We start from the raw sequence: 27,241 nt of genomic DNA on the forward strand, positions 1-27,241 counted from the left end.
TAGTCTTTTCTATATAAAGGATGGATTTCATTTGGAAAATAATAACAAAACAATCTCACAAGATATATATACATCAAACAAGTTGACTACAAAGTTAGGGTTTGAGGGTGGGAGAGCTAGTACAAATGGTGTTCTAATACAATAATTAAGGGGTTATTTTAGGGGTATTGTTAGCGGCATTAACCAATATTATCGGAGGTCTAAAAGATGTTTTATTTTAATTATTGTGGGTTTTGAATTGGTATTTATTCGGGACGGTTACGTTACACTAGTATTATTGTTATTATAGTGGATTCTAGTCTAATTGGCTAATGAGTTTTACTTTCGGTTCGTAAAGTTTTGCCCTGGGTTTGACCCTAAATACTGTCTCACAATATTGTTGCTTGTAGTTCTTTACTTTTACAGTTATTTGTCGGTTCGGTTGGTTAATTCCGTTACGCGTGAGGTTGACGCTAATTTTTCCACACTAATTTACTTCTTATCATCTTAGTTGAAATTGAAATTGTTTTCAGGTGACCTTTTGATATTAATGACAAAATAAATTCGTAAATGTAAAATATACGAGTAATTTTATTAGTATCTACAATGATCCCACTTATTCAATTATTTTTGAAAAAACTAAAAGTAAATAAATAATCGAATCGGAGTAAGTACCCTCCAATGACACCTTACGATCGTAGCAATTTGATATCCTTCTTAAACACCAATAGAAAACAGGTGAACTTTGGCATTTCATGTCTTGACTAATCCACTGTTCTTTAAAGTGTGGACAAACATGCCAAGGCTACACGCGAGTCACGAGATGAACAGTTGATACTCGAACAAAATGTGCAACGCAACATACCTAAAGTGCATGGTCTAGTGCTCAGCTTAGATGGCGCCACTTAGTCGAGCCACGTCATCATTTTGACGACAACTCAGCATGACAAGTAGGACTTTAAGTCAGGTAGATGACTATTGGAAATTTGGAATGTTTAAAAGGGTACTACCCGAAGAAATTGTATAGAGCTAGATTACCTAAAGTAGAAAAGATAAAAGGATTATTATTCCCTTCTTTTTACTCCCTTCTATCCAAATCAAAAATAACACTCACTTAAATATAATACTCCTCACATAAAAATTATTATTATGACTATTGGGTGATAGTATGTAGGTTTATTTGGTTTGGGGTTGCTAAACGTATAACTCATTTCGTATTGAATTTTGTGGGAGAATAATGACTTTAGAACGATCGTTTTTACTTCACCAAAAAAAAAAAGTTCGTTTTTGTCCCCCCAAATACTCTATTTTTTAATGGAGTTTTAATTTTGACACCCTTTTAGGCCCTGTTCTTTTAGACTTAAAGTCACTTAATTTCCGTTCACTTCCGATCCTATAAGTTCAGTTCAGTTCAGTTCAGATCATATAAGTCAGTTCAGATCATATAAGTTCAGTTCAGTTCAGATCCTATAAGTTCAGTTCAGTTCAGATCCAACAAGTTCAGTTCAAATCCTATAAGTTCAGTTCAGTTCCTATAAATTCAGTTCAGAAAAATTCAAATCCTATAAATTTAGTTCAAAAAAGCTATATACGGAGTATTATTTTTTTAGACCGATACAAAAACATTTGACATTAATTATTCGACACAAACATTATTATTTTTTTTTTAAAAAAATCACTCCTCTCATTAATAATTTCAGCGTCACAATAGATTTGGGCATGTTTGATAAAAAGCGGAATAAGGCCATGTATTAGGTACGAAACAACATAGTCAAAAACATTTAGCGAGTCAATGGATCCGTTGTTGAAAGTGATAGTGAAGATGAAAGTGATGAGGATTATGATAATATGGAAATAAATGGTTAGAAAAAAAGATATAATATGTGATTTATTTATTATCGTAATGTAATCGTAGTATAATGTATGAACAAACCAATACATATAAAGGGGAAAAATTTTATTATTTTACCTTGTGTTTTAGACTATAATTTTTTTTTACCAATGTTCTCTCTTGGCAAGTAATAATAATAATAATAATAATAGTTAAGTTAAATAAAATAAAATAAAATTAAGTTAAGTTCGGCTTCTAGTAGTTTAGTTCAGAAAAGTTCAGATTTTATAAGTTCAGTTCAGTTCAGTTCAGATCCTATAAGTTCAGTTCAGATCCTATAAGTTCAGATCCTATAAGTTCGATTCGATTCGATTCGAGTCCTATAAGTTCGAGATCGATTCGATCATATAAGTTCGATTCGAGATCCTATAAGTTCGATTCGATTCGATTCGAGATCCTATAAGTTCAAATTTCGTTCGAGATCGATTCGTTTCAGTCCAAAAGAACAGGGCCTTGAGGTTAGGCCTTAGAACCTAAATGAATGCCATACGGACTGCCTCTGATTACGTTAACTCAAAAGTAGGAAAATGCATGAGAGGTTATTATTTGACCGAATTTCGCTTAAATTCAATTTTTTATAATAAAATATGTTATTATTTGACAATATTGCATGTACTTAATTTTGCCCACAAAGTCAAATATTTGGGCTTGCCAACGGTTATGGGGGCCTCGAAGAAGGTGATTACTAATTTGTTGCACGACAAATTAACGAAGAGAATACAAGGTTGGAAAGTGAAAATATTGTTAAGGCAAATAGGAAAGTAATGATAAAGGCCGTTGTCCAATCGATCCCTATTTATGCGATGTGTATGTTGAAATTCCCACTAATTTTTGTGATGATCTACGTTCGCTGGTTAGTCAGTTTTGGTGGGGATTTGAGAATGGGAGACAGAAATTTCAATGGATCACGTGGAAAAAGCTATGTCAGCCGAAGTCCCTTGGTGGCGTGGGATTTCGTGATTTTCGTGCTTTCAATTTGGCGCTCTTGGGAAAGCAGGCCTGGCGGCTAATTACTTGTCCAAATTGTTTGTGGTCGAAGTTAATGCGGGCCAAGTATTTTCTAAATACCTCGTTTATTAAGGCGGAAGTTGGGTAGAAACCCAAGTTATATATACGTGGCGCGGTTTTGTTGAAGGTCGTAAGGTGATGGAGCTTGGGGGTAAGGAGAAGAAGAATAGGTGATGGTAAGCACGATAGTTTGGACTGATCCTTGGATACCTGCCACGCAGACTCATCGTGTTCTTTCGGATCACCTCATGGGGACGCTGACATAAACATCACGGTCTCATATTTGTTTGATGCAGCTACAATGAATTGGGATAGGTCGAAGGTAAGATTGCTTTTTCTCCCTTTGAATAAACCAGAATTTTGATTATGAGAATTAGCTCTTCTTTGTCTAACGATACGTGGTGTTGGGAGCATAAGAAGGACGGAAACTATTCGGTTCGTTTGGCCTATATAGTGCTCGATCATGGGGGAAACGATGAATGAAGAAGGGTAGTCTGAATTTTCGAGAGGGAAATGGTTGTGGAATAGAATTTGGAGTGCACCGGTTTTGCCTTGTATTAAAATCTTTTTTTGGCAACTCTGTAATAATGCTCTTGCTACTAAGGCTAATCTGGCCGCACGTGTCCAGGTTCGCGATTTTTGGTGCCCGTTTTGTAATGGCTTTGCGGAAACCGATGTTCATTTGTTTTGGGATTGTGGGGTGGGGGCGAGTATGAGGATAGAGAGTGAGTCATATTTGGGGTACGAGAGGGTGAGGGAGCGAGTGGAAGATTGGTGGCGTGAGATGGGAGAGAGGGAGCATGCGGATTTCATGACGGTATGTTGGGCATTATGGGAGTGTCGAAATAAGGTGGTGTTCGAGGATGTGCGGGTGGATGTGAGTAGGGTGGTTAGGCGATTCTGGGACGTGATGGCTGAAATGGATGTGAGTACCGAGAAGGGGGAAGGGAAGGAGCTGGGAAGGGGGTGCTTAGGAAGCGTTTGAGTTCGGCCGTCGAGGGAGACGATGAAGATTAATGTTGATGCGGGCGTGTTGAAGAATATGGGCATGGGCTGGGGGTGGTTACTGGATTATAGGGACACAAATGGGAGAATGTTGTGGGGGTGTGGCGGATCAAGCTTGGGAAGCGATGGACCTATGGTAGTGGAAGCGGTGGCTGTTCACAAGGGTCTCCAAGAAGCGCGTAGGGCTGGATTACGGAACGTCGTCATGGAGAGTGATTGCCTCGGTGTCGTGGAAAGGTTGAAGAGTCAAGCTTGAGGGAGAAGCGGTGTCGATTTGGTATTAGATGGTATTTTTGCAATGTGAGTTTCTTTTGAGTCTGTTAGTTGGTCTTTTGTTAGGAGATCAGAAGTGGCAACTCGGTGGCACATGCTTCACCATGGGCTGTCGGACATCGTGTTTGGTATTCGAATTGTTAGGGTGCAAACTCATGTCTCACATCGGTAAAATAAAGATAAAAGCTCATCTTTATAAGTGTCTACAAAATATAATAGTACGAGGCCTTTTGGAAAGGAGCCCAAGAGTAAATCCGTGAGGGCTTGGCCAAAAACGGACAATATCGTACTATTATAAACAGTGGATACCGGTGCAGCAGAGGTCCAACACGGGATATCCACGCTTCCGCACAACAAGTGGTATTAGAGCCCAAGGTTCGACTTGGGCTAGACACGAGGATGCATCAGCAGGCCCAAGACATGAAGTTGTACACTATAAGGCATGGAACTCCTAGCTCGGGGTGAGTCTTTGAGCAAGCCCGGTCCAGGGTTAAATTGATGAAAGGCGTCATAGGTCTTGTGGGACAAAGACCATTTGTGTACTAGAACTGTTGATCAGGTGAACCCTTATCAGATTGGGTGCTACAGGTCTGGTGGGTCCTTTCTAAGTTGGATGTCAGAGACCGTTTGTGTTCTAGCACTTCTGAAGTGACGGACCCGGTTCAGGATATATTGGATGCAGAGGATGTTCGGTATGCATGTGTAGCAAATCCCCAAGAAGAGCACATGGACATGCAGGCTCAGGAGCATGTGGGGCACTCACTTGACCATGCGGTGACATGTGGTGCAAGACATGGCTCGTGGTAGCATGGTGTGTCGGCTAAGGGGAGGTTGTCAACACTTGTGATGTTTCTGGTGTCTAGAAGTTGAGGCTGTAGAAGTGTGGGAGTTCTCCATAGAGGTCATGGTCCGAATCAAGATGATAGTCCTTGGTTTGAGGGGAGGATTGTTAGGGTGCAAACCCATGTCCCACATCGGTAAAATAGTACGAGGCCTTTTGGGAAGGAGTCCAAAAGTAAATCCGTGAGAGCTTAGCCCAAAGCAGACAGTATCGTACTATTATAGACAGTGGACACCGGTGTTGCAGAGGCCCAATAAGGGATATTCACACTTCCAAACAACACGAATTTTCCAGGTAGCGTCGTAGTTGCTATAACGAACGATTTATCATTGATGATATTGTGAATGATATTGTTTTATAACATTTTTAATAGCATATCTTTTAGCTACAACTTATCTTATCGAGAACGAAATTTTTATCATAAGAAAACCTAGAAACAAATCTTAAATAGGGAACTATATTGAAATAGGAAAGAAAATAAGAGATTAAATCAAAATAGAGGAAATATTTTGGGCGGAAAAACTTTGAATTTTTCATATTCATTTAATATATAGGGGATGTACTTAGTGGACTCGTGTAATTTTAAGCATTTTATTTTATGCATGAGTTAATTTATTAGTTATTATTACGAGCATGCGTGTAACAACGTTAACTAACATAACTTGGCTTCTTAGCTAGGCTTGATCGGTCTTAAGTTATCGTGTAATTATGCTTCCTTGATATGTCAATTTATTATATATGCTTCTTGCGGCCTATTAATTAACACCCAAACTAATGTTATCGATCGACTTAAAAGGGTTAGAAAAGAAAACCTTAATTGAACGGCAACTAGGGGCGGAGGTAGCTAAAGGGCTCCCTGGGCTATAGCCCTACATACAATTAAGTGGCAAAAAAAATATAGTAGTAGTATTAAGTGCCCTCCCCTAGAAAATACCGATGAATTGTTCATATAGAGTAGAGTTCGTTAACTGACATCCACGCATGCATTATAAACAAGTGGAAATCTTGATATTCCTCATTCCCAAGTTTTATTACACCACTTTATTTAAGCATTAAAACTTTAGGGAGACGGTCTTTTACTAAATTATTGAGACATCACCATTTCGTACGCTTTTTTTTGGTAATAATGACCCAAAGAAATACTTTAATTTCGTACTTATTTACATAATAAGCGTAAGTATTTATCATTAATCATGATTCGTACCTATTTTATAACCAATATAATACTCCCTCTATATCCCGGTCATTTGTTTACCAATGTCTAATTCAATTGTTTACCTTTCTATTTAGAGAATGCTTTAGAAATTTGATCCTCCCCACTCAATTTGGTCCATTTGTCATCAAATAATTCGTCCTCTCTCTTTCCCTAATCTTTGAAACCAAAGGTAAACAAATGACCGAACTTAGGGAGTACCACTTTTTCTTTAAATTATAAAATAGTCTCCAATAAACTTAGGTCGTTTCTCAAGAGACTTACTCGTTAAGAGTTGATAATCCAAGGAAACTAAAAACTAAAAATTCTCCGACCTGATTTTTACACGTCAAATTGAGATATAATGGTAATCTCAGTGGAATTTACATTTAAAGCTCTGTTTGGCACGACATTTTAGGTAACTTATTTGACCAAAATAACTTATTTGACCAAAATTTCAGCTACCTCATTTGTTTGCAAGTGTTTGGCAAGTAGCTTATTTGGTCAAATAAGGTACCTGAAATGAAATGCTAGCTCAGGTAGCATTTGGGAAATCAGGTACCTGAAATGACTTATTTTCCATTTTGTACCCCTTTATTCTATAATATTAAATAATTTTCATATCCTTTTACGTCATTTTACCAAAATCAGCTACCTTTTCAGTTAGTTTGCCAAACACATTTTTATATAATCGATTACCTTATCGGCTCCTAATTTTCAAATACCTTATCGATTACCTTTTCGGGTTTCGATTAGCTTTTCGTTTTAAATACCTTTTCAGGTTTCAGCTACCTTTTCAGGTAGTTTTGCCAAACAGAGCCTAAGTATTTATTTTAACACTGGAAATTATAAGCTTATAAACTAATCCTATGTTAACGAATTACTCCCTCCGATCTTAAAAATTTCTCCATTTGATAAAAATAGTTTTCACAAATCTTAAAAAATTAGGCAATTCCAAAGAATCAAAAGGTATTTTCTGCTCCGATCAATAGTTATCGTTGTGAAACAATAATTCCATGTTATAAGAGGTGTATCATATATCTATGGTGTACATTCTCTGTTCTAGTCAATAGTTATTTGAAATTCCTCTCATATTTCAAATAATAATAACTCTTGAGCAGAACGAGGGGAATATAAGATAGATATTGAAATCCCGTGCATAATAAGAACTCTTTTTAATATATCATTTAAATTTACACTCCATCAAACGTGAGCTTTAGCCCTACATAATTTTAATTTCTGGCTTCGTCCCTGACGGCAACCTTAACCTAACTAATACATTAAATATCCACAAAATTCACTTGTCCGAAGTACAGAGTACAAAGCCAGGTGATTATAATGGACAAACAAAATCACATTCCTAAATACAAAGGGCATCACCATTTTAAAAAGCTAATTTGATACAATCTCGTACAATTTTGGTAAGAGACCAAATCAATTTGACTTCAAAAAGCCCCCTTTAACATTGACCTACAAAAATGCTAAACTTGAACCTTATAATAAGCTTATCATGAGAACGTCCTATGTAATTGACGCGGAATTCCTACCCAAATCAAATAAATCATGCAGCAGGTGCATAATCATAGGTTCCATCATCATCATCGTCACCATCTGCCTCAGATCTCCGTCGACTAGAACCAATAATAATGGTCTCTTCAACACATGTTGTGGAATCTCTCAAACCAATTTCCACCAAAAATAAACTCATTTTGAGATAATTTTAATTGAAAAATTGATACAAATTAAATGTCAATTTGCAAGTAGTTGTAATTTGCTTTGAAATTTTGTTAGTAAGACAATATATATATATATATATATATATATATATATATATATATATATATATATATATATATATATATATATGAAAATAACTAGAGGACAATCCTTTGTGAAGGACATGGACATAAGGTTAGAGGGTCTAAGACACGAGCTTGCATGAGAAAGGAACAAATGATTCTCCATAGAATGTGCAAAACAAGAGCACAAGTGACACCTTGGCATAACACTTATAAGCTATAACACATCAATTTTAATTCAAGAGTATTTGGCATTTTATTTGGTGGTGGAACAATTATTAGTCATGATATAACACATGAGTGTGTAGTATAAAGTTGAGAAGATATGCTATATATTCCCCCCTTGATGTTTCACCTGGAATCCTCATCAACCACCAATTATAGATAGGCAAGTTGAGTATGGGCCTCTACCATGCTGGAAAATAAAAATCTCGCAAATTTTAGTTAAAAGTTTTAAATTTTGTTCGAATTTATCTTATGGTATTACTTGGTCTTCCCCGTTGAAATTCTTCGCCCATCAGCCTAACCGTAAATCCTAACTCCGCCACTAAGTGTGGCTAATTGACTATCACATTGCCGAAGCGAGAAAAAGGGAGACTAGACGTGGCAATATTTGTCTCGATTGAAATTGAAGTTGTTTTCAAGTGACCATTCACGAAATAAGAAGATAAACATTAAAGTAAAATAAACGAGTAATTTTATTAAAATCCGTTAAGACCTCCAGTTTAGAATAATATATATATCGATCCTCGATCATGTACATTCAATTTTCACATTCAATTTTCACTAAAACTTGGGAGAGACGGTCTCTCACTATAAGTTATTGAGAGACCAATTTTTCGTACCCTTTTATTTGTATTTCGTACCCCTTTTATTGTTGATCGTGACATAGAATTTCGTACCTATTTACATAATAAATGTACCCATTTTATCATTAATCATGATTTGTACCTATTTTATTACCTTTAGTACCACTTTTTCTTAAAATTGTACAATAATCTCTTAATAAAGCTTATTAAGAGACCGTCTCTCAGAAAACCTACTCTTCAATTTTAGTACCACCTAATTAATGACAACTTAGAATTTTCTCACCATGATAGCGTTAGCTTCTTAAACACAACTACAAAACAAGTGATTCTTGGCATTTCATGTTTTGACTAATCCACTCTACTTAAAGTGTGGACAAACATGTAAAGGCACAAGGCTACACACAAGATGAACAAGTGATACTAGAACAAAATGTGTAAGGCAACATGCCCAAAGTGCATGGTCTAGATGGCACCACTTAGTCGGTCCACGTCGCCATTTCGATGACAACTCAGCATGACAACTATGACTTATATCAGGTAATTAAATGACTGTTGGAATGTTTAAAAGGGTAGTACCTGAAGAAATTGTATAGAGCTAGGTTACCTAAAGTAGAAATGATAAAAGGATAATTATTCTCATATCTTTTTGGGATATTGAGATGTAACGTTTAGATGACCAAAATGTGATTTTTGTGGACGTCAATGCAATTTGTGCATGATGTCGAAATCTTGTTTCACTAATGCAAGCATTAACAAAATTAGACTCAACATCATTACCATCTACGATTTAGATGTTTTTTTTTTCTTTTTGACAACATTGAATTCACGATGTATTTTCAATAACACGTATATAACGTAGATATTACATACACATGCAACGTGTGCATTATATTACACACGTTACATTTATGAATCTATATGTTCACAAAAAAAAAACATTTATGATTTTATATCCTAAAAGAGGAAATATTGACATCACTTTCAATTTATATTAGTAATTATATTCATATATAATTAATTATGGAAATAAATTTACATTAGCTTAAAGCCATTTTATGAGACTCTTCGTAATTAATCATTTTCTTTTACACGCCATATTTGTTTAACGTCCCATACTCCCATGGACTTCTACACAAAGGGTTTAGATAAGATCAATATGAACTTATGAAGAATCCAACTCTCATTCCCTTGAATAAATGAATATATAGTTGTTATATGACATGGAAATTACTCTCTCCATTCTAGTTATTTGTTGTTATATTTCAATTTTGGGTATTTCAATTGTTGACCTTTCTATTCAGGAATGTATTTAATGAGCAATTTGATCATTCATACTCAATTTAGTCTACTTGTCATCTAATAATTAGCTCTCTCCTCTTCCCTTGGTCTTTGTGCCAAAATCAAAAGATAATAATTGATCGGGATGGAGGGAGTATTTTAATCAAAGGTAAAGAGATAATTAGGGCAAAAGGAGTATTTCGATAGAAATAGACGGAGGGAGTATTTTAATCAAACGTAAAGAGATAATTAGGGCAAAAGGAGTATTTCAATAGAAATAGAAATTTTGTGTATTAAGTATAACACGATATAAAAAAAATAAAACTACTCTCATATAATTGATGTGAAGTATATCATTTTTGTTGTTGTTATATTTAGTTAATATTAAACTAAATTTTAAATAAAAATGGAGTTTAATTGAAGAGGAGATGATAGAGATAATGATTGGATAATCATGAAATGAGTTTAATTGCACAATAATCAAAACTTATGAAGTTAATTTGCACATAATAAGACGCGAGCCTAATTATTTCACCTAAAAGTAAACGTTTAGGGTTAACTTGCTACTGCCGCCCTAAAAGGTGCAACCTCACTAAATTTCTATAATCTAATAGCAAAATTAATTAATTTAAGAGATTACATCATTTCATTGAGCTCATCCTAATTCCTACATTCCTAATTTCCTACCTAGGCAAAATTAAGCTGCTGGTGCATAATCATAAGTTCCATCGTCATCATCATCACAATCACCCTCGAACCCTCTTATTGAAGAAGACTCGAAAACTCTTTGATCATTTCGAAAACCACCAAAGTCTTCTTTAATACTCGTATCATTTACTTTGACAAATTCGCGGGCTTGAATTCTCAAACTCATGACCAAGGAAGTGATTGCCATTTCGAAAAAATAGATTTGTATTTTAACTAAATCGGGTTACAAGAAATATTGAGATGTATATTTTTGAGAGTTAACATAGCTTGTATAATGCTTTTATAGATAGCCAAATCATACGAGTGCTCACGTAAAGTGTGCTTAACCAAAGGCCTTTAGTGAATGTTGCATGCGGCCCGGCCATTGATTGAACGCCACGTAAGAGGTTCATGCCAGCGTGGCAACACGTAGGTTTCATAAGTGTGTAAATGAGTTGCCTTAATGGTGTATATGTATTTAAAGGGAACAAGGGGTGCGATACAAAAACATCGTCTTTAGTGCGTGGAGAAGATTAGAGATGCTCTTTGTCTTAGATGCCCTTCATTCGCAATGTGGAAAATAGAACATCTTAAGATCTGTATGACGGAATAGACGTCGAGATAGAATAGAATTCTAGTCGTTTATGCCATAAATCCGTTGAACCTTGGTTAACATTGCAGACAGCTACGTTAGACACACCACGGTAGAAATAGAGTCCATCCTGACGTTTACCCGCTCCAATCAACCTCCTCGTCTGTCGGTCCTGAATGACACAAAAAAATTTAGTACATTGAATAATACAATCAAGAGCATCAAGTAATTGAAGAACAGATATTAAATTGCAGGTAAGGCCGGGAACATAAAGAACATCAGTGAGGACTAAGCCTCCGTCAAGAATAACGCGCCCTCGATGAGAGGCATTAGTTGTGACTCCATTCGGAAGACTAACAGGAGAAGAAGTTATATGTTGTATATCATGGAGATACGTAAGTGTCCCGGTAACATGATTGGTAGCGCCGGTGTCAATAATCCAAGCATTCTTACCGTGAATGTGGTCCTTGGATTTTGGTATGTTCAATAAATCAAGAAGCCGCCGCCACCGTGCGGTGGTGGTCACCCAAAGAACGGCAGAAGGGTCAGAGGATGAGGAGGCAGAGGCCACGGCTGGAGTATTGTCGGTATAGGTGGAATTGATACGGGCAGTAGTGCCTTTGCCACGGCCAACACCAGGAGCACGAGCAGAGGAGCCACGACCGTTCTTAGAGCTGCCCCCGCGACCAGAATTGCGAGGACCACGAGGACGATCTCCCCACCAATCGGGATAACCGTGAATAAGAAAACACATGGATTCATCATGGCCATTACGAGTACAGTGTGTGCAATATTTATCGGAATTGTCCACGGATTTTCCTTTAGGCTTGAAATCAGACTGAACTTGAAAAGCCAAAACCTCGGTGTCGTCAGTAGTGCTCGATGCTCCATTAGTTCGCATCCGTTCTTCTTGAATAGCGGCTTGATAAGCACGATTGACCGAAGGTAAAACAGAGGTATTAAGTAAATTAGATCGAAGTGTAGCATAATAATTGTTATCAAGTCCAGATAAAAATTTATGCAAACGTTTATTTTCTTTGAAAGCACCAAACTTGGGACCAAGATTGCAGGTGCAATTACCACAATCACAGCTAGGGAGTTGTTCGTGATTAGCAATATCGTCCCAAATTATTTTTAAACGGCCAAAGTAATGTGCGATGGACTCGTTTTTGCGTTGTTTGCATTCAGCTAAGTCCGTTTCGAGCTGCTGAACACGAATGCCATTAACGACGCAAAAACGATCTTGAAGATCTTTCCATAATAGAGCCGCATCTTCGTAGTACGAAATAGTAGTACGAAGAGATGGTTCAATGGTGTTCATAATCCAAGAGACAATCATGGAGTGGACAGTGCTCCAATCGTCAAGATTTTCGGTAGGCTTGGCAATCGTGCCATCGACAAAGCCAAATTTCCGTCGCGCTTTAAGAGCCAGCCGAATAGAACGAGCCCATTCATCGTAGTTTTCACCACGAAGCTGGACGTGAGTAATTGTATTGCCAGGGTTGTCTTGACTTCCAAGGTGGAAGGGAGACACGGTTGGATTTGGGTGAGGTGGTGGATTTTCCGTAGAAGGAATAATAGTATCACCAGACATGGTGATAGATTGTAGTTGAAATTTTTATGGAATTTTGTATTAGAATTGGAACCTGGTGACTGATACCATGTTAAGAACAAGTATTCTGGTTAATTATTGTGTGTCTTTATTCAATAACGGCATCGCCTTATATAGGCGTACAAAGCTAGTATCCTTCTTAAACTAGGACGGAATAAATAAGATACAATTTGATAATTATGTGAGTTCTATTAGTAATAGAAGTCTGACTATTTCGATGTATCCGTCTCGACTAGAATTCTATTCTATCTCGACGTCTATTGTTAAGAACAAGTATTCTGGTTAATTATTGTGTGTCTTTATTCAATAACGGCATCGCCTTATATAGGCGTACAAAGCTAGTATCCTTCTTAAACTAGGACGGAATAAATAAGATACAATTTGATAATTATGTGAGTTCTATTAGTAATAGAAGTCTGACTATTTCGATGTATCCGTCTCGACTAGAATTCTATTCTATCTCGACGTCTATTCCGTCATACCCTCCCTCAAGTTGGAGCGTAGATATTTCGAACACCCAACTTGGACAAAAGTAGAAGAAATTGAGCCTTGCCTAAAGCTTTAGTAAAGAAGTCAGCCAATTGAGTAGCCGAAGGGACATAGGAGGGACGAATCAAGCCTTGTTTGATAGCAGAACGAACAAAGTGGCAATCAACCTCAATATGCTTAGTACGTTCATGAAAGACGGGATTTTTAGCGATGTGAAGAGCAGACTTATTATCACAATAAACAGCCATCCCGTTGGTAGTAGAGATACCCAAATCAGATAGGAGAGCTTGGAGCCAGATAAGTTCACGAGTGATCACAGCAAGAGAGCGATATTCCGCTTCAGTAGACGATAGAGAGATCGTCTGTTGCTTTTTGGTTTTCCATGAAATGGGAGAGGGCCCAAGTTGAATAAACCAGCCGGTTAGGGACCGACGAGTCATAGGACAGGCGGCATAGTCGGAATCGCACCATCCATGGAGTTGGAAATCATTGTCTTTAGGGAGAAAAATGCCTTGACCCGGACACCCTTTAAGATATCGGACAACCCGGAGAGCCGCATCCCAATGAGCAAGACGTGGAGCATTCATAAATTGAGATAAAATGTGTACACAATAGGCAAGGTCGGGTCGTGTGACAGCAAGATAAATTAAACGACCGACCAAACGCCTATATTTCTCCGGATTAGCGAGTAGAGGGCTCGTAGTGAGAGCGAGTCTATGATTTTGCTCAATAGGAAAATCAGCAGGCTTACATCCTAAGAGGCCAGTTTCTTCAATAATTTCCATGGCATATTTACGTTGACATAATACAAAACCATCCGGCCCTCGTGTTACCTCAATGCCAAGAAAATAGCGTAATTCTCCGAGATCCTTCATGTGGAAACAAGTACCCAAATAGTCTTTAAAATTTTGTAAGGCTAGTAAATCATTACTAGAGATAACCAAATCATCAACATAAATTAAGACTTGGACCTGCTTCCCGTCGCGGATGAATGTAAATAGAGAATGATCAGCTGAAGATTGATGAAACCCGTATTTTTGTAAGGCTTCAGACAACTTAGCAAACCAGCACCTAGGAGCTTGTTTAAGTCCGTAAAGGGACTTTTTAAGGCGGCACACAAGATTCGGATTTGAATGACGAAACCCATAAGGTAATTTCATATAGACGACTTCATCAAGGTCACCTGGTATCAGACTACATCGAAATAGAATAGAATTGAATAGACGTCGAGATAGAATAGAATTCTAGTCGAGACGGATACATCGAAATAGTCAGACTTCTATTACTAATAGAACTCACATAATTATCAAATTGTATCTTATTTATTCCGTCCTAGTTTAAGAAGGATACTAGCTTTGTACGCCTATATAAGGCAATGCCGTTATTGAATAAAGACACACAATAATTAACCAGAATACTTGTTCTTAACAATCTGGTATTGAGTTGTCAAGGTGAAAAATGTTTCATCATGTGAATTCAATTCGTCAAGCTTTGTTACTTAGTTTTATCATTGCTTATACGATTAAATAGTAATTGAAATTTATAATTATTATGCAATTTTCACTGTTCTCTCGGTAATAATGAAAAATAAAAACAATCGATAATTTTAACTATAAGCTTTACCTTTTTAATATTCAGCAGTAGCAATTGCCCCGACCCTTGCTAGGCCACGGCTAATTCCGCAACTGCAAACTACATTTATGAACACAAATTCTTATTTAAGACAGATATATCTGTTTTAAGTTTAAGATGAATCAAGTAGTAAAAATAAGAAAAAAGAAAAAATGTATAGCGAAAAAACAACAGACTTATTCTATATACACAAGTAGAATGATAATAATACGGATACATTCGTCTTCGGGGGATTAATCACTCAATTAACGAATCCTTGAAAAACAGTCGAAAGGGTTATCTACTGAAATTATTAGCCATCTGTATTTTTACGTGGCAATTGGTCTCCCTTGTGACGGGTTACCATTTGTGGCGGATATTTTGTGAGATCAAATGGTAACAAAATGGGTTAGTGGAGAAAGGGGACCACATGAACAGTGTTGCAGAGAGAGAAAAAGTGGGTACTTTGTGAGGTAAAATGGTATCCGTCACCCCAAAGTGACGGATAGTGTTGGTCACAAATGAGATTTTGTGTTTACGTGGTAAAATATCCTATATGGGTAAATTTTATTCAACTAAGCACGCTTAGCAATTGATACTCGAACAAAATGTATGAGACAACATGCCAGCAGTGCAACTTAGTCTAGCCACGTCACCATTTTGACGACAGCTCAGCATGACAAGTAAGACATAAATCAGGTAATTAAATGACTGTTGGATTGTTCAAAAGGGTAGTACACTAGTACCTGAATAAATAGTATAGAGCTAGGTTACCCTAAAGTAGAAAAAGATAAAGGATTATTATTCCCTTCTCGTTTGGGATGTCTGATGTCACATTTAGATGACCAAAATGTGATATTTATGGACGTGAATGTGTGCATGATGTCGAAATCTTGTTTCACTAATTATGCAAGCATTTGAATTTACAAAATTTTTAGATGTTTTTTCTTGTAAACAACCTTGAATTGACGATGTATTTTAAATATCACTTATATTATACAACGGTTTTAAAAAGATAATCTGGTATTTTTCGTAGTCCAAATTATTTGGCTATTTTCCCAAAAAAAGAAAAAGGATTTGTACCAAATTACTTTGTATATTGATGAATGTAAGATTTGTTGCAATTAGAACACACGACGGATTTTGTAAGTTGTATTTTCGCACATTGCATGCAATTAAAATTCGTGAAAACCAAATCGATAAAATTCATTTTTAGGGATGACTAATTTTAACTCATTATGATGTTAATGTCATTTTGGCGAACAAAGCCAATTGACAACATATTTTTCATTCTTTTCGAATTAAAGGAAATAAGTGAGATGTTGCCTTCCCAAAAACATGGCTATGAAATTAATTGAGGTTTGGTATGCCGATAAAAATAGGGATTCCATATATAGACGGCAGTCGCACTTCGTTGGAATCCGACCTCTTTGTTTTATATTAATATCAATCTTAACTTTGAATTCGGGGTATTGTTTGACAAAATTAAGCTTGTTGAAACGCTCATTGAAACCTGAGTAACTAGTTAAAAGCTCAACAGTTAGGTGAAAAGCTACCTAACTAATAATAGGAGGAATAGGTTACTCTAGTTTCCTCGAATCATCGATAATGAGTCGTACGTTCTCTTAACAAAATCGACATGTACACCAATTCATGCTACTTGAAATGTATGTTGGTACAATTAACTAATACATGGTACATTCTAGTAGCAAAATTAACCAAGACATACATTACGCCATAATCAATAGACAATAATTCATCCTACCTAACAAAAATTAAGCGCATAATCATAGGTCCCATCATCATCGTCATCACCATCTACATCACACCCTCCCGTTGAGCAAAACTCAAAACATCTTTGATCATTTGGAAAACAACCAAAGACATCATGTTTATCATTGGCTACCATGACACATTCCTCAGAGCGAATCTTCGAACCCATGACTAGTGTAACGACCGACATTTCCTTAAAACTATTGAAATCTCTAGTTAATTAGATAGTCTTGCAAGAAGAAATAGATGTATATTTTGAGAATTAACGAACATGTTATGATACTTTTATAGATAGTAAAATCATAGACTATAACACAAACTAGAATGTAACACATGCCAAAGTACGAGAATGCTCAAGTGAAGTGTGTTTAGCCTAAGGACTAAAGTGCAACGTCTATTGTTTGTTGCATGCGGCGCGACCAGTGGCCAAACGCCATGTATAAGGGTTATGCCAGGATTGCCAGCGTGGCGCGACAGATTGGTGTCGTAATTAAATGAGTTGTGATTGTAAAGGTATTAAAGTGGATGGCAACATAAAATATCGTATTTAGTGGAGAAGATCATTGATGCTCTTTTTCACCAAGGACCAATATAGCTACGGCTTCTTGGTTGCCCTTCATTCCTAATGTGGAAATTCGAATATTCTATTTTAACCATGGAATTGCACATGCATTATGCGAATGACACGGGAGGGAAATTAAACAACGTTACCCGTTACCAATTTTCCGCAAGTTGTTTTATACTTGACCAATATCGATTTGAAATAAAGAATATCGGTCACATTTCAGAAAAGACAACCAACATACGGTTTACGGTTTAATTGAAGAGCATATACATATGTTAGAGTATATGAGTCATAAGTGTAACAAACTGTAACAAACCATAACCGACTTAGAACATGATTAGTTAGGCAGTTAGGTTTGTTACAAGTGATGTATATATATACCAACTATCCCTGATGTAAAGATTGATTGCTCAAATAATAGAATCATATTTCTCCCTTACATAATCTCTCTCTAACTACTTCTTCTTCTTCATTTATTCTACAACTGTATCATTCATCACCATTAATGAATAGCTTGGTGTTTATATGGTATCAGCCTAAATAAAAGATCCTTTTCAATCAATTTTATCAACTGCTTCCGCACAATAAACTCTAATTTCTAATCATGCCTGAAGAAACATTGTATTCCCCTTTAGACGATCCTCTCTTTCTCTCTCAGACAGATCAACCAAGCTTAACTCTGTCTTCTTTTCTCTTTGATGGCTCAAACTTTGTTCAATGGCAGCGAGAGATAATCTGGGCACTTCTTTCGAAGAACAAGGTCGGGTTTATTACTGGCGAGTGTCCCTGTCCTCCTGCTACAGACAAGAAACACAATTCCTGGGTAAGGTGCGATATTCTCGTCTCTCGTTGGATTAAGAACTCCATTACAAAGCCTATTGTTAATAATCTGCAATATGCTGCATCTGCTAAGTCTTTGTGGTCTGACATCCTTGAGCGATATGGTCAATTGAATGTATTGGATTTATATGCTCTTAAAAAGATTTAAGTAATGTTTCACAAGACACATCCTCCATTCTTGATTACTATGGAAAGATCAAGAATTTGTGGGAAAATATCGACACTATGGATCCAATCCCACAGTGTACCTGTGGAGCCATGAATAATTGTACTTGTCAGTTGCTTAAGAGGTTGCTGGATAGGGAGACACAGGCAAAACTGATACAATTGTTAATGGGATTGAACTCTGGTTTTGAGCAGTTACAGACACACATACTGACCTTAGATCCTTTGCCACCCATTAACAAAGCTTTGGGGATGTTGCAAAAGGTTGAACGTCAGAAGTTAATTAATGATGTAACTTCTGATGTTGCTGTGGAATCAGTTGCTTATGCAGCTAAGAAGCGTAATCAGTCTTATTCTTCCAAAGATGAAACTAGCAAGAAACGTCTTAAGGATAGTGATGTTGGTGATCCTGAAGATGAGAAGTCTTGTGAGTTCTGTGGAAGGACTGGGCAGACAATTGATGAGTGTTGGAGACGCAAGACTTGTACTTTCTGCAATGTCAAAGAACACATCAAGGAAAGATGCTACAAGTTTAAGGCCTTTAATGCTAAGAAGGGCAAGAACAATGAGGATGCAGGGTCGTCTAAAGCTGTTAATAATGTTGAGGTTTTTTATTCAGATCAAGATTCCCAGTATCAAGATATAGCTCCATTCTCTGTGAATCATGTCCAAGTCTCTGATTCTTCTGCTGGCAATCGTTCCATGGGGTTTTCTGGTAATAATCAGATATCAACTAATGCTCATGTCTCTCCTTGATTTTGTTCAGGGCATTGTTAATTCTGTCATGACTAAGGTTTTACAAGCCCTGAATGAAAAGCCTGAGCCATCACATTCCACACTTCAGTCGTCTGTCAATTTTGCTGGTATGTATCAGTCTTCTCAAGCCTGTGCAGTTAATAATTCTAGCTCAAATATAGACTGAATTGTGGACACAGGAGCGTCTGATCATATGACCTCCAATTTGTCTTTGCTTCATAATATAGTCTGTTTGCCTAAGCCTTTTTATGTGGGGTTGCCTGATGGGAGTATAAAGGTAGTATATCAGTTAGGGAATGCTAGAATCACTGATAAGATAACATTGCAGGATGTGTTGTTTATTCCAGATTTTAAACAGAACTTATTATCTATAGGAAAACTAATCACCACTGTTGGCTTACTTGTGTTGTTTTTGGACTCTAATTATGTGTTTCAGGACCCTACAAGTAAAGAGATAGTTGCATTGGCTAAGAGGAATGGGGATTTATACAAGCTAAGAACTAGTAGTACTTGTTTTTCAGCAGCTAGTTGTAGTTTGGCTAATAATAGAGCTTTTGTAAGTAGAACTAATGCATTAAATAAGCATAAGGATGTAAGTTTGTTACATGCTAGATTGGGGCATTCATCATTAGACAAAATGAAGCATGTAAGTCATGAATCTTTTAAGGGAATAAAGAAATTCAATTGTGATACTTGTGTACTTGCTAAGCATCACACTTTACCTTTTCCTAAAAGTTTGTCTTATGCTAGTCATTGTTTTCAGTTGGTGCACATGGATGTGTGGGGACCTTACAGGGTACCTACTTTGACTGGTGCTAGGTCGTTTTTGACCATCTTAGATGACCACTCTAGGTTAACCTGGACTTTTTTAATGCATAACAAGACTCAGGTACCTGGTTTGGTGAAGGGGTTTGTATCTTATGTTGCTACTCAGTTTGGTAAACAAATTCAGGTCATTAGATCAGACAATGGCACAGAGTTTTTCCAGACTTATTGTAGAGAGTTTTTTAATGAAAAAGGCATAGTACATCAAAGATCTATAGTAGGGAGGCCACAACAAAATGGCAGAGTGGAGAGAAAACACAGGCATTTACTAGACACTGCTAGGGCACTTCAAATACAGTCTAATGTCCCTATTAAATTTTGGGGTGAATGCTTGCTAACAGCAACCTATCTCATTAATAAGATGCCAACTGCTGTGTTGAAATGGAAAACTCCTTATGAGTTATTATTCAAAGCTAAACCCAGCTATGATGAATTGAGAATATTTGGTAGTTTGTGTTTTGCATCCATGCCTCCAACTGCTACAGATAAATTTCAGAAGAGGGCAAGAAAGTGTTTATTCATTGGGTATCCATACAACCAAAAGGGTTATAAGTTTTATGACTTGGACAGTCATACAATCTTTTCTAGCAGAGATGTTATCTTCAGGGAAGGAGTTTATCCTTTCAGAAATAAGGTTCAAGAAAGTGTCCTTGCCAGTCCAGCTGTTGAGTCAGAATTCTCTGATTTTTTGCAGTCCATTAACACTGGCAGTTCACCACCTATTGTCTGTTCTGAGCAAGTGCAGGATGGAGTTACTACACCAGCAGATGAGGCCATACATAACATGGACCTCATGACTGGTGCAGCTAGTGATACTGTTGTGACTGCTGACATAAGCACTGAGGATGTGCCAAATAATACATCCAGTCCAGTTAAACAGGTCGGTTGTAAGAAGATCTGGTAGACCCAGGATACCATCTGTATTATTGTCAGATTATCATTGTCCTCCTCAAAAGACCAAGAAGTCTGCTGCCTTGCATACTCATGTCCTAAATGAGTTGCAAACTTTTGACAAAGATTATGTGCTTTCCTTGTGTAATGTGGTTGAGGCAAATGAGCCAAGTTATTATTCACAAGCATGTACAGATGATAAGTGGGTGACTACAATGAATTAGGAGCTGCAAGCACTTGAGACAAATCATACATGGGAGTTAACAACCTTGCCTGCCAATAAGAAGGGCATAGGTTGTAAATGGATATATAAAATCAAATACAAGCCAGATGGCTCCATTGAGAGATACAAGGCACGTCTGGTGGCCAAAGGTTACAATCAAATAAAAGATAGGGATTACAAGCTGACTTTTTCTCCCGTGGCAAAATTTTTTACTGTGAGAATTCTTTTAGCAATAGCAGTAGTCAAGGACTGGCCTTTGCATCAGTTGGACATCAACAATGCTTTTCTTCATGGATACTTGGATGAAGAAGTTTACATGAAGCCACCTTTGGGGTATACCCTTGCAAAGAAAGGGCAAGTTTGTAAACTCAAGAGATCCCTCTATGGCCTCAAGCAAGCCTCAAGATAATGGAATCTTGAGTTAACAAAGTATCTCTTGGAGTTAAGGTTCATACAGTCTAAATTGGACTATTCCTTATTTACCAGGGAAGATGATGCCAGTCAGAAGTTTTTTATTGTTCTGGTATATGTAGATGATGTTTTGGTAACTGGTTATGATGGTGTGGCAATTCAGAAATTAAAAGATCAGCTACATGCTAAGTTCACCATCAAAGATCTGGGTTTGATGAGATATTTTTTGGGATTGGAGGTGGCTAGAAATAAAAGTGGCATTCTTCTTAACCAAAGAAAGTATATAATTGACATTGTTAAAGATGCTGGGTTTGAGGAATCAAAGGCAGTGAGCTTTCCCATGCAAAAAGGACTCAAACTGTCAACTGATAAAGGACAGTTGCTAGCAGAGCCAGAAAAGTATAGAAGACTTATTGGGAGGATGCTCTATCTCAGTTTGACTAGGCCTGACATCTCTTTTACAGTTCAGCACTTACGTCAGTTTTTAAGTGCTCCAAGGGATGCACACTATACAGTTGCCCAACATTTGGTCAAATATCTAAAGGGGACTATTAATGCTGGCCTGTTCTATTCCTCTTCTGCATCCTTAGAATTGAGGGCTTATACTGATGCTGACTGGGCAACTTGTGCCTTCAGTAGCAGGTCCTTGAGTGGGTATTGCGTTTTTTTTGGTAGCTCCCTCATTTCATGGAAGACTAAAAAACAGAAGACCGTGAGCAAGAGCTCTGCTGAAGCAGAATACAGAAGCATGAGTTATACAGCCAGTGAACTGGTTTGGACTGCAGGTGCATTACAGGAGCTCAAAGTGCCAGTCAGGTTACCTATTCCTTCATATTGCGACAACAAGGCTGCACAACATATAGCCCAGCACCCTGTATTTCATGAGAGGACCAAACACATAAATGTGGACTGCCACTTTGTTCGAGATAAGCAAATGGAGGGCTTTCTGCAGACACAACATGTGGGTACCAAGTTGCAACTGGCAGATGTTATGACAAAACCACTGGGTACAGCAGAACATCAGTTTTTGGTTGCCAAGCTTGGACTCCAGCTGAATCCTTGTAGTCCATCTTGAGGGGGGGATGTAGAGTATATGAGTCATAAGTGTAATAAACTGTAACAAACCATAACCGACTTAGAACATGATTAGTTAGGCAGTTAGGTTTGTTACAAGTGATGTATATATATATACCAACTATCCCTGATGTAAAGATTGATTGCTCAAATAATAGAATCATATTTCTCCCTTACATAATCTCTCTCTAACTACTTCTTCTTCTTCATCTATTCTACAACTGTATCATTCATCACCATTAATGAATAGCTTGGTGTTTATACATATAAATAAATCATTAATTGAATTTAGGGTTTTTCTACATTGTAATTCTGTATCTTCCAAATTCTACATGACCCATAATTTTTTTTGCCATCAATTTTATCCGTTAAGTATGGGATTGCCGATTTGGCAATACATTATACTCTAAGAACCAAATTAACTAATTTAAGAGATAGATCATTTCATTTAGCTCATCCTCAATTCTTACCTAAGCCGCTTGAGCATAATCAAAGGTTACATCATCATCATCATCATCATCATCATCATCATCACATCCACCACCATTCACCATCACCCTTAAATCCTCTTATTGGAGAAGACTCGAAACCTCTCTGATCACTTTGAAGACCACCAATGGCCTTTTTTTTTTTTTTTTTTTTTTTTGCTACGGAGTAGGCTGTCACAAATCCGAAATTTCTCTAAACTTTATTTTTGACCCAACCCAATTGCACAAATATCTTTATAAGCCCGGTCTAAAAACTTAAAAATAATTTAAGATTTTACTTATAATTTAGAAACACAACAAATGAGCAAAATTCTTCCGATGTGGAACAAAAGAAAAATGACGACGGATATCCTTTTTGTGACAAAGTATAAAAGACGTTATTTCAATTTCCTTCACAAAATCTGTAGCATGCATCGATTTTTTTTTCTTTCCGTTTGAAGTTCTATTGGAAAAATAAATTTTCATCGCAGCTTTTTGGTGCAAAACACAATATTATTTTTATGAACGAAATTGTGTAGCCGTCGCAAAATTCTCTTATAAAGCGACCTTTTTTTTGTTGTGGCAGGTGCATAATCATAGGTTTTATCATTATCATCGTCACCATATGTATCGGATCCTAAAATGCGAATTAGTACGTGAGATTATGCATTTGAAGAAAAAATAAAAGAAAAAATGATGACGTCAATCCATTTGAAGAAAATAATTTTAAGCGATCCTAAAATGCGAATTAGTTTGATTTTAAACCCTCTTTTAAAAGAAAATTCTCTAGAATATGAGCTCCGTCCATTGAGTTTAAGAATGCTCATGTAAAGTGTGTTTAGCCAAAGGCCTAAAGCACATATTTCATTGTCGGTTGCATACGCCCCAGCCATTGGTCGAGCGGCGAGTGCCATGTAAGAGATTTATGCCAGCGTAATGGCACGTACGTCTCATAAGTGTGTGAACATGTTATTGTGTAGATGTGTACGTCTCATAAGTGTGTAAAAATAAAAGATGAAAATAAAAGATATGATCAACTTGGCACTGTGGGTGAGATAAATTTTTACCATTTCCATTTTATTTTAGGAGTTAGTTGTTGTTGTGGGTGAGATTAGGCCGCACTTGGTACTGTGCTTAATTCTTCATGTTGGGTTTATAAGTGGATACTGTTATTTTTGATTGTGTCCGGTGCTAGCTTGAGTTTTACCTGACCTTTACATATCCAAATTATTTTGCCCCTTCTTACCCATTTACCTCGCCTCACATTCATATATAAGTCCTCGACATGTGTTATATGAACCTTGTTTGTTTGGAGTGTATGTGTACGATAGTTAGAGATATCTATCATGTTAGATTGCATGCATGCTTTTATAGGTCGTAGTTAGGCGAGTGTCTATATTCTTTCTATCTTATAAAATTTTACTCACCATGTGCTTTAAATGAGCGATGAGCGTCCCGTGAGAGTCCGACATAGATGAGTCTTGCAAGGTCGACAGTTCGGTAGTTTTTGGTCCTTAATTTAACTCGTTTGCATTTAGATTTTCGTGCTCTCTCGCTTTGGAATTAATTCCTTAGCATTGGTGTCCATTGTTGCATTAAATTGGTTTAGGCGAGCCAATTGAATAACTAGCTATGAGTCACATACCACTTCATTTGTCTTCTTTTCTGTCTTGCATATTGCTTGCTTGGGGACAAGCAAGAGTTTGATTTGAAGAGGTTTGATGCGTGCCTTTTATATGCGTTTATTCTCATATTTGGCACTTCGATGTGTTTATTTTATTACTTAATTACATTTCCTCCCGTATTTGCTACTTTGGATATCTTTCATGTCTATTGCAGGACTAGAACCCATTTTTGCATTTAGAAGCCAAAGTCGGTCGATAAAGGGGACGAGAGCTCGTAGTCCACGTCCGAGTCATTGGAAGGATGCGGAACCGTCACCTAGAGGGCTTTAAATGAGGTAGGAAGCTGATAAGAGGCATACTGGTCGATCGACAGAGGTGGAAGTCCATCGACAAACTTGCCATCGTTTCAGGAGGTTGATATTTTGGAGGTATTAATGGTTGTCGATCAACTTAATGTTGGTGTCGATCGACAGGGTCCAAGTGTATCGATCGACAGGGTCCAAGTGTGTCGTATAACATAATCGTTTATTTTCATAAACATATTTCTCTTTGTTATAATTAATTGTTTCTTTTCACAAAATTTTCACATTATATGCACATGTGACTTTAAATTATTTTAATTTCTATATTTACCCTACAATTGGTCTCCCTTGTGACGGGTTACCATTGCGGCGGATATTTTGTGAGATAAAATGGTAACAAAATGGGTTAGTGGAGAAAGGGGGCCACATGAATAGTGTTGCAGAGAGAGAAAAAGTGGCTACTTTGTGAGGTAAAAATGGTATCCGTCACTCAAGAGTGACGGATATGTGCCGTCACAAACAAGAATTTGTGTTTACCCTATGATGCACTAATTTTCAACGGGAAAAATTCTCCATATTGAATTTTTGTATTGATAATTTTTTCAATATGTTTTTTTGTTAATTGATTTGTGGGAGATCATTTTTTTTTACTTTCATTTCTTAGCGCACATATTTTATTTAATTAATTTTGTAATCTATTTGTTGTTTCTTTTTCACTCCTAAAAAAATTTTCCAAAAGTTTTTTTTATCAACAAGTTGACTTTTATATCAAATTCAAATTTTCCAATAAATATCTTTCAAATAAAGTTGTAAATCTAATTTTGAATGAAACTTTTTGACAAAATATTAATTTTAGATTTCTCTAAGATAGATGGTAAATAACTTATCTATTTCATTTGATATGTTATGTTATGTTGTTAAATGTAATACGATCATTTATGATTTTTATTTAAGATTATAAAGTTTTAATTAAAAAGGTAAAAGAAATTCATGACTTTAATAAACAAAGTTATATATTAAAACAAGTTTATTAAATTATCAATGTTTTGAAAAAACTACAAAACATAATTGTGATTTGCAAAAAAAATAAAAAACTTAGACGATAAACTTTTATTTGCTTAGATATAAGTTTATAAAATTTTAAAATTTCTTATTAAAATAAATAAAACAATAAAAAATATTAATTAAATTTATCAAAATATTTTCAAAATTTTGTATCTAAATATATTTTCATAATATTTGTATTTGATTAAATTTCATTCAGATTTTGTATTTTTTTTAAGCAAGCAATTTTTAGGTTTGCCGTAACATAAAAATATCTTAATTTAAGTCGGAAAAGATACTCGCCACAGGTGTTTGTTAGTTTGTCGCTAAAAAATATTTGTCACGGAACATTTCGTGACTAAATAAAATTTCTCCACGGGTGTGACATAGCTCGTGGCTACAATGATTATTTGTCACGGATGTAGCCTAATTCATGGCGCAAGTGACTTTTGCCACGAGAAAAGTTATCCCGTGGCATAAATTCTTTTTCCAAAATAATTAAGTTTTTCCCGTGACTAAGCAAAATTTAGCCACAAATTATAGATTAACGTGGCATAATTCGTGGCACAGGTGAGAATTTGTTGTAATGGGTAGAAGATGCAAGGTAGGTTTCCTTTCTGTTTATGCATGTGGAAGGAAAGTATATGTCGCACATGTCTTCATCTGCTTTTGATATTATTTGGGCCGTTACAGGTCTAAAACAAGTGAAATTTTGGATATTTTCAATGACCCTTCTCTTCCTAAGTCTCTCACAATAGCAGTTTTCGCAAAGCATGTAGTGTCAATCTGGAAACTTTGTGGTTCTTATTTCGAAACTGTCATTCTATCTTGTTGTAAATGATATTGTACCTGTGTTTACGCATGCTTTTGAGATTGCAGGTTGTCGAGTTGTCAAAGATTCATTTGGATTGTGCAATTTTCTTAATTTGGATTTTGAGTTGAACTTTTAAAAGTTATTCAATACTTGTTATTCATTCAGGTGTCGGCTGTCATGGACTCCTTTCTGGCCGGGTTTCATAAAGCATGTATGTATAATGTTTCAGAACATATAACCCACTTAGAGGTAAATATTTCATCTTGCCTCTGTGTTCTACCTTCTCGTTGCCTCCGCCTTATCTTTGTATCTCCTTTAACTAATGTATTGGTTCGTTTGTGCACTTTAGGAGGCCTTTCAAACAAAGCAAAGCTATTTCAAAGCTATTGGCTTTCAGGAA

The 27,241-nt window shown here is 36.5% G+C and overlaps 1 protein-coding gene across 1 annotated transcript; it reads right to left on the reverse strand.

The window, feature by feature from the left end:
* Window positions 1-11,352: 11,352 nt before the first annotated feature.
* Window positions 11,353-12,948, reverse strand: LOC141595761 (uncharacterized). The gene has a single exon (XM_074415727.1). It carries the CDS (start codon window positions 12,946-12,948, stop codon window positions 11,353-11,355), a length of 1,596 nt encoding a protein of 531 aa, XP_074271828.1.
* Window positions 12,949-27,241: the final 14,293 nt, after the last annotated feature.

This window comes from Silene latifolia, chromosome 8 (genome assembly GCF_048544455.1).
Source record: "Silene latifolia isolate original U9 population chromosome 8, ASM4854445v1, whole genome shotgun sequence".
Classification (NCBI taxonomy): domain Eukaryota; kingdom Viridiplantae; phylum Streptophyta; class Magnoliopsida; order Caryophyllales; family Caryophyllaceae; genus Silene; species Silene latifolia.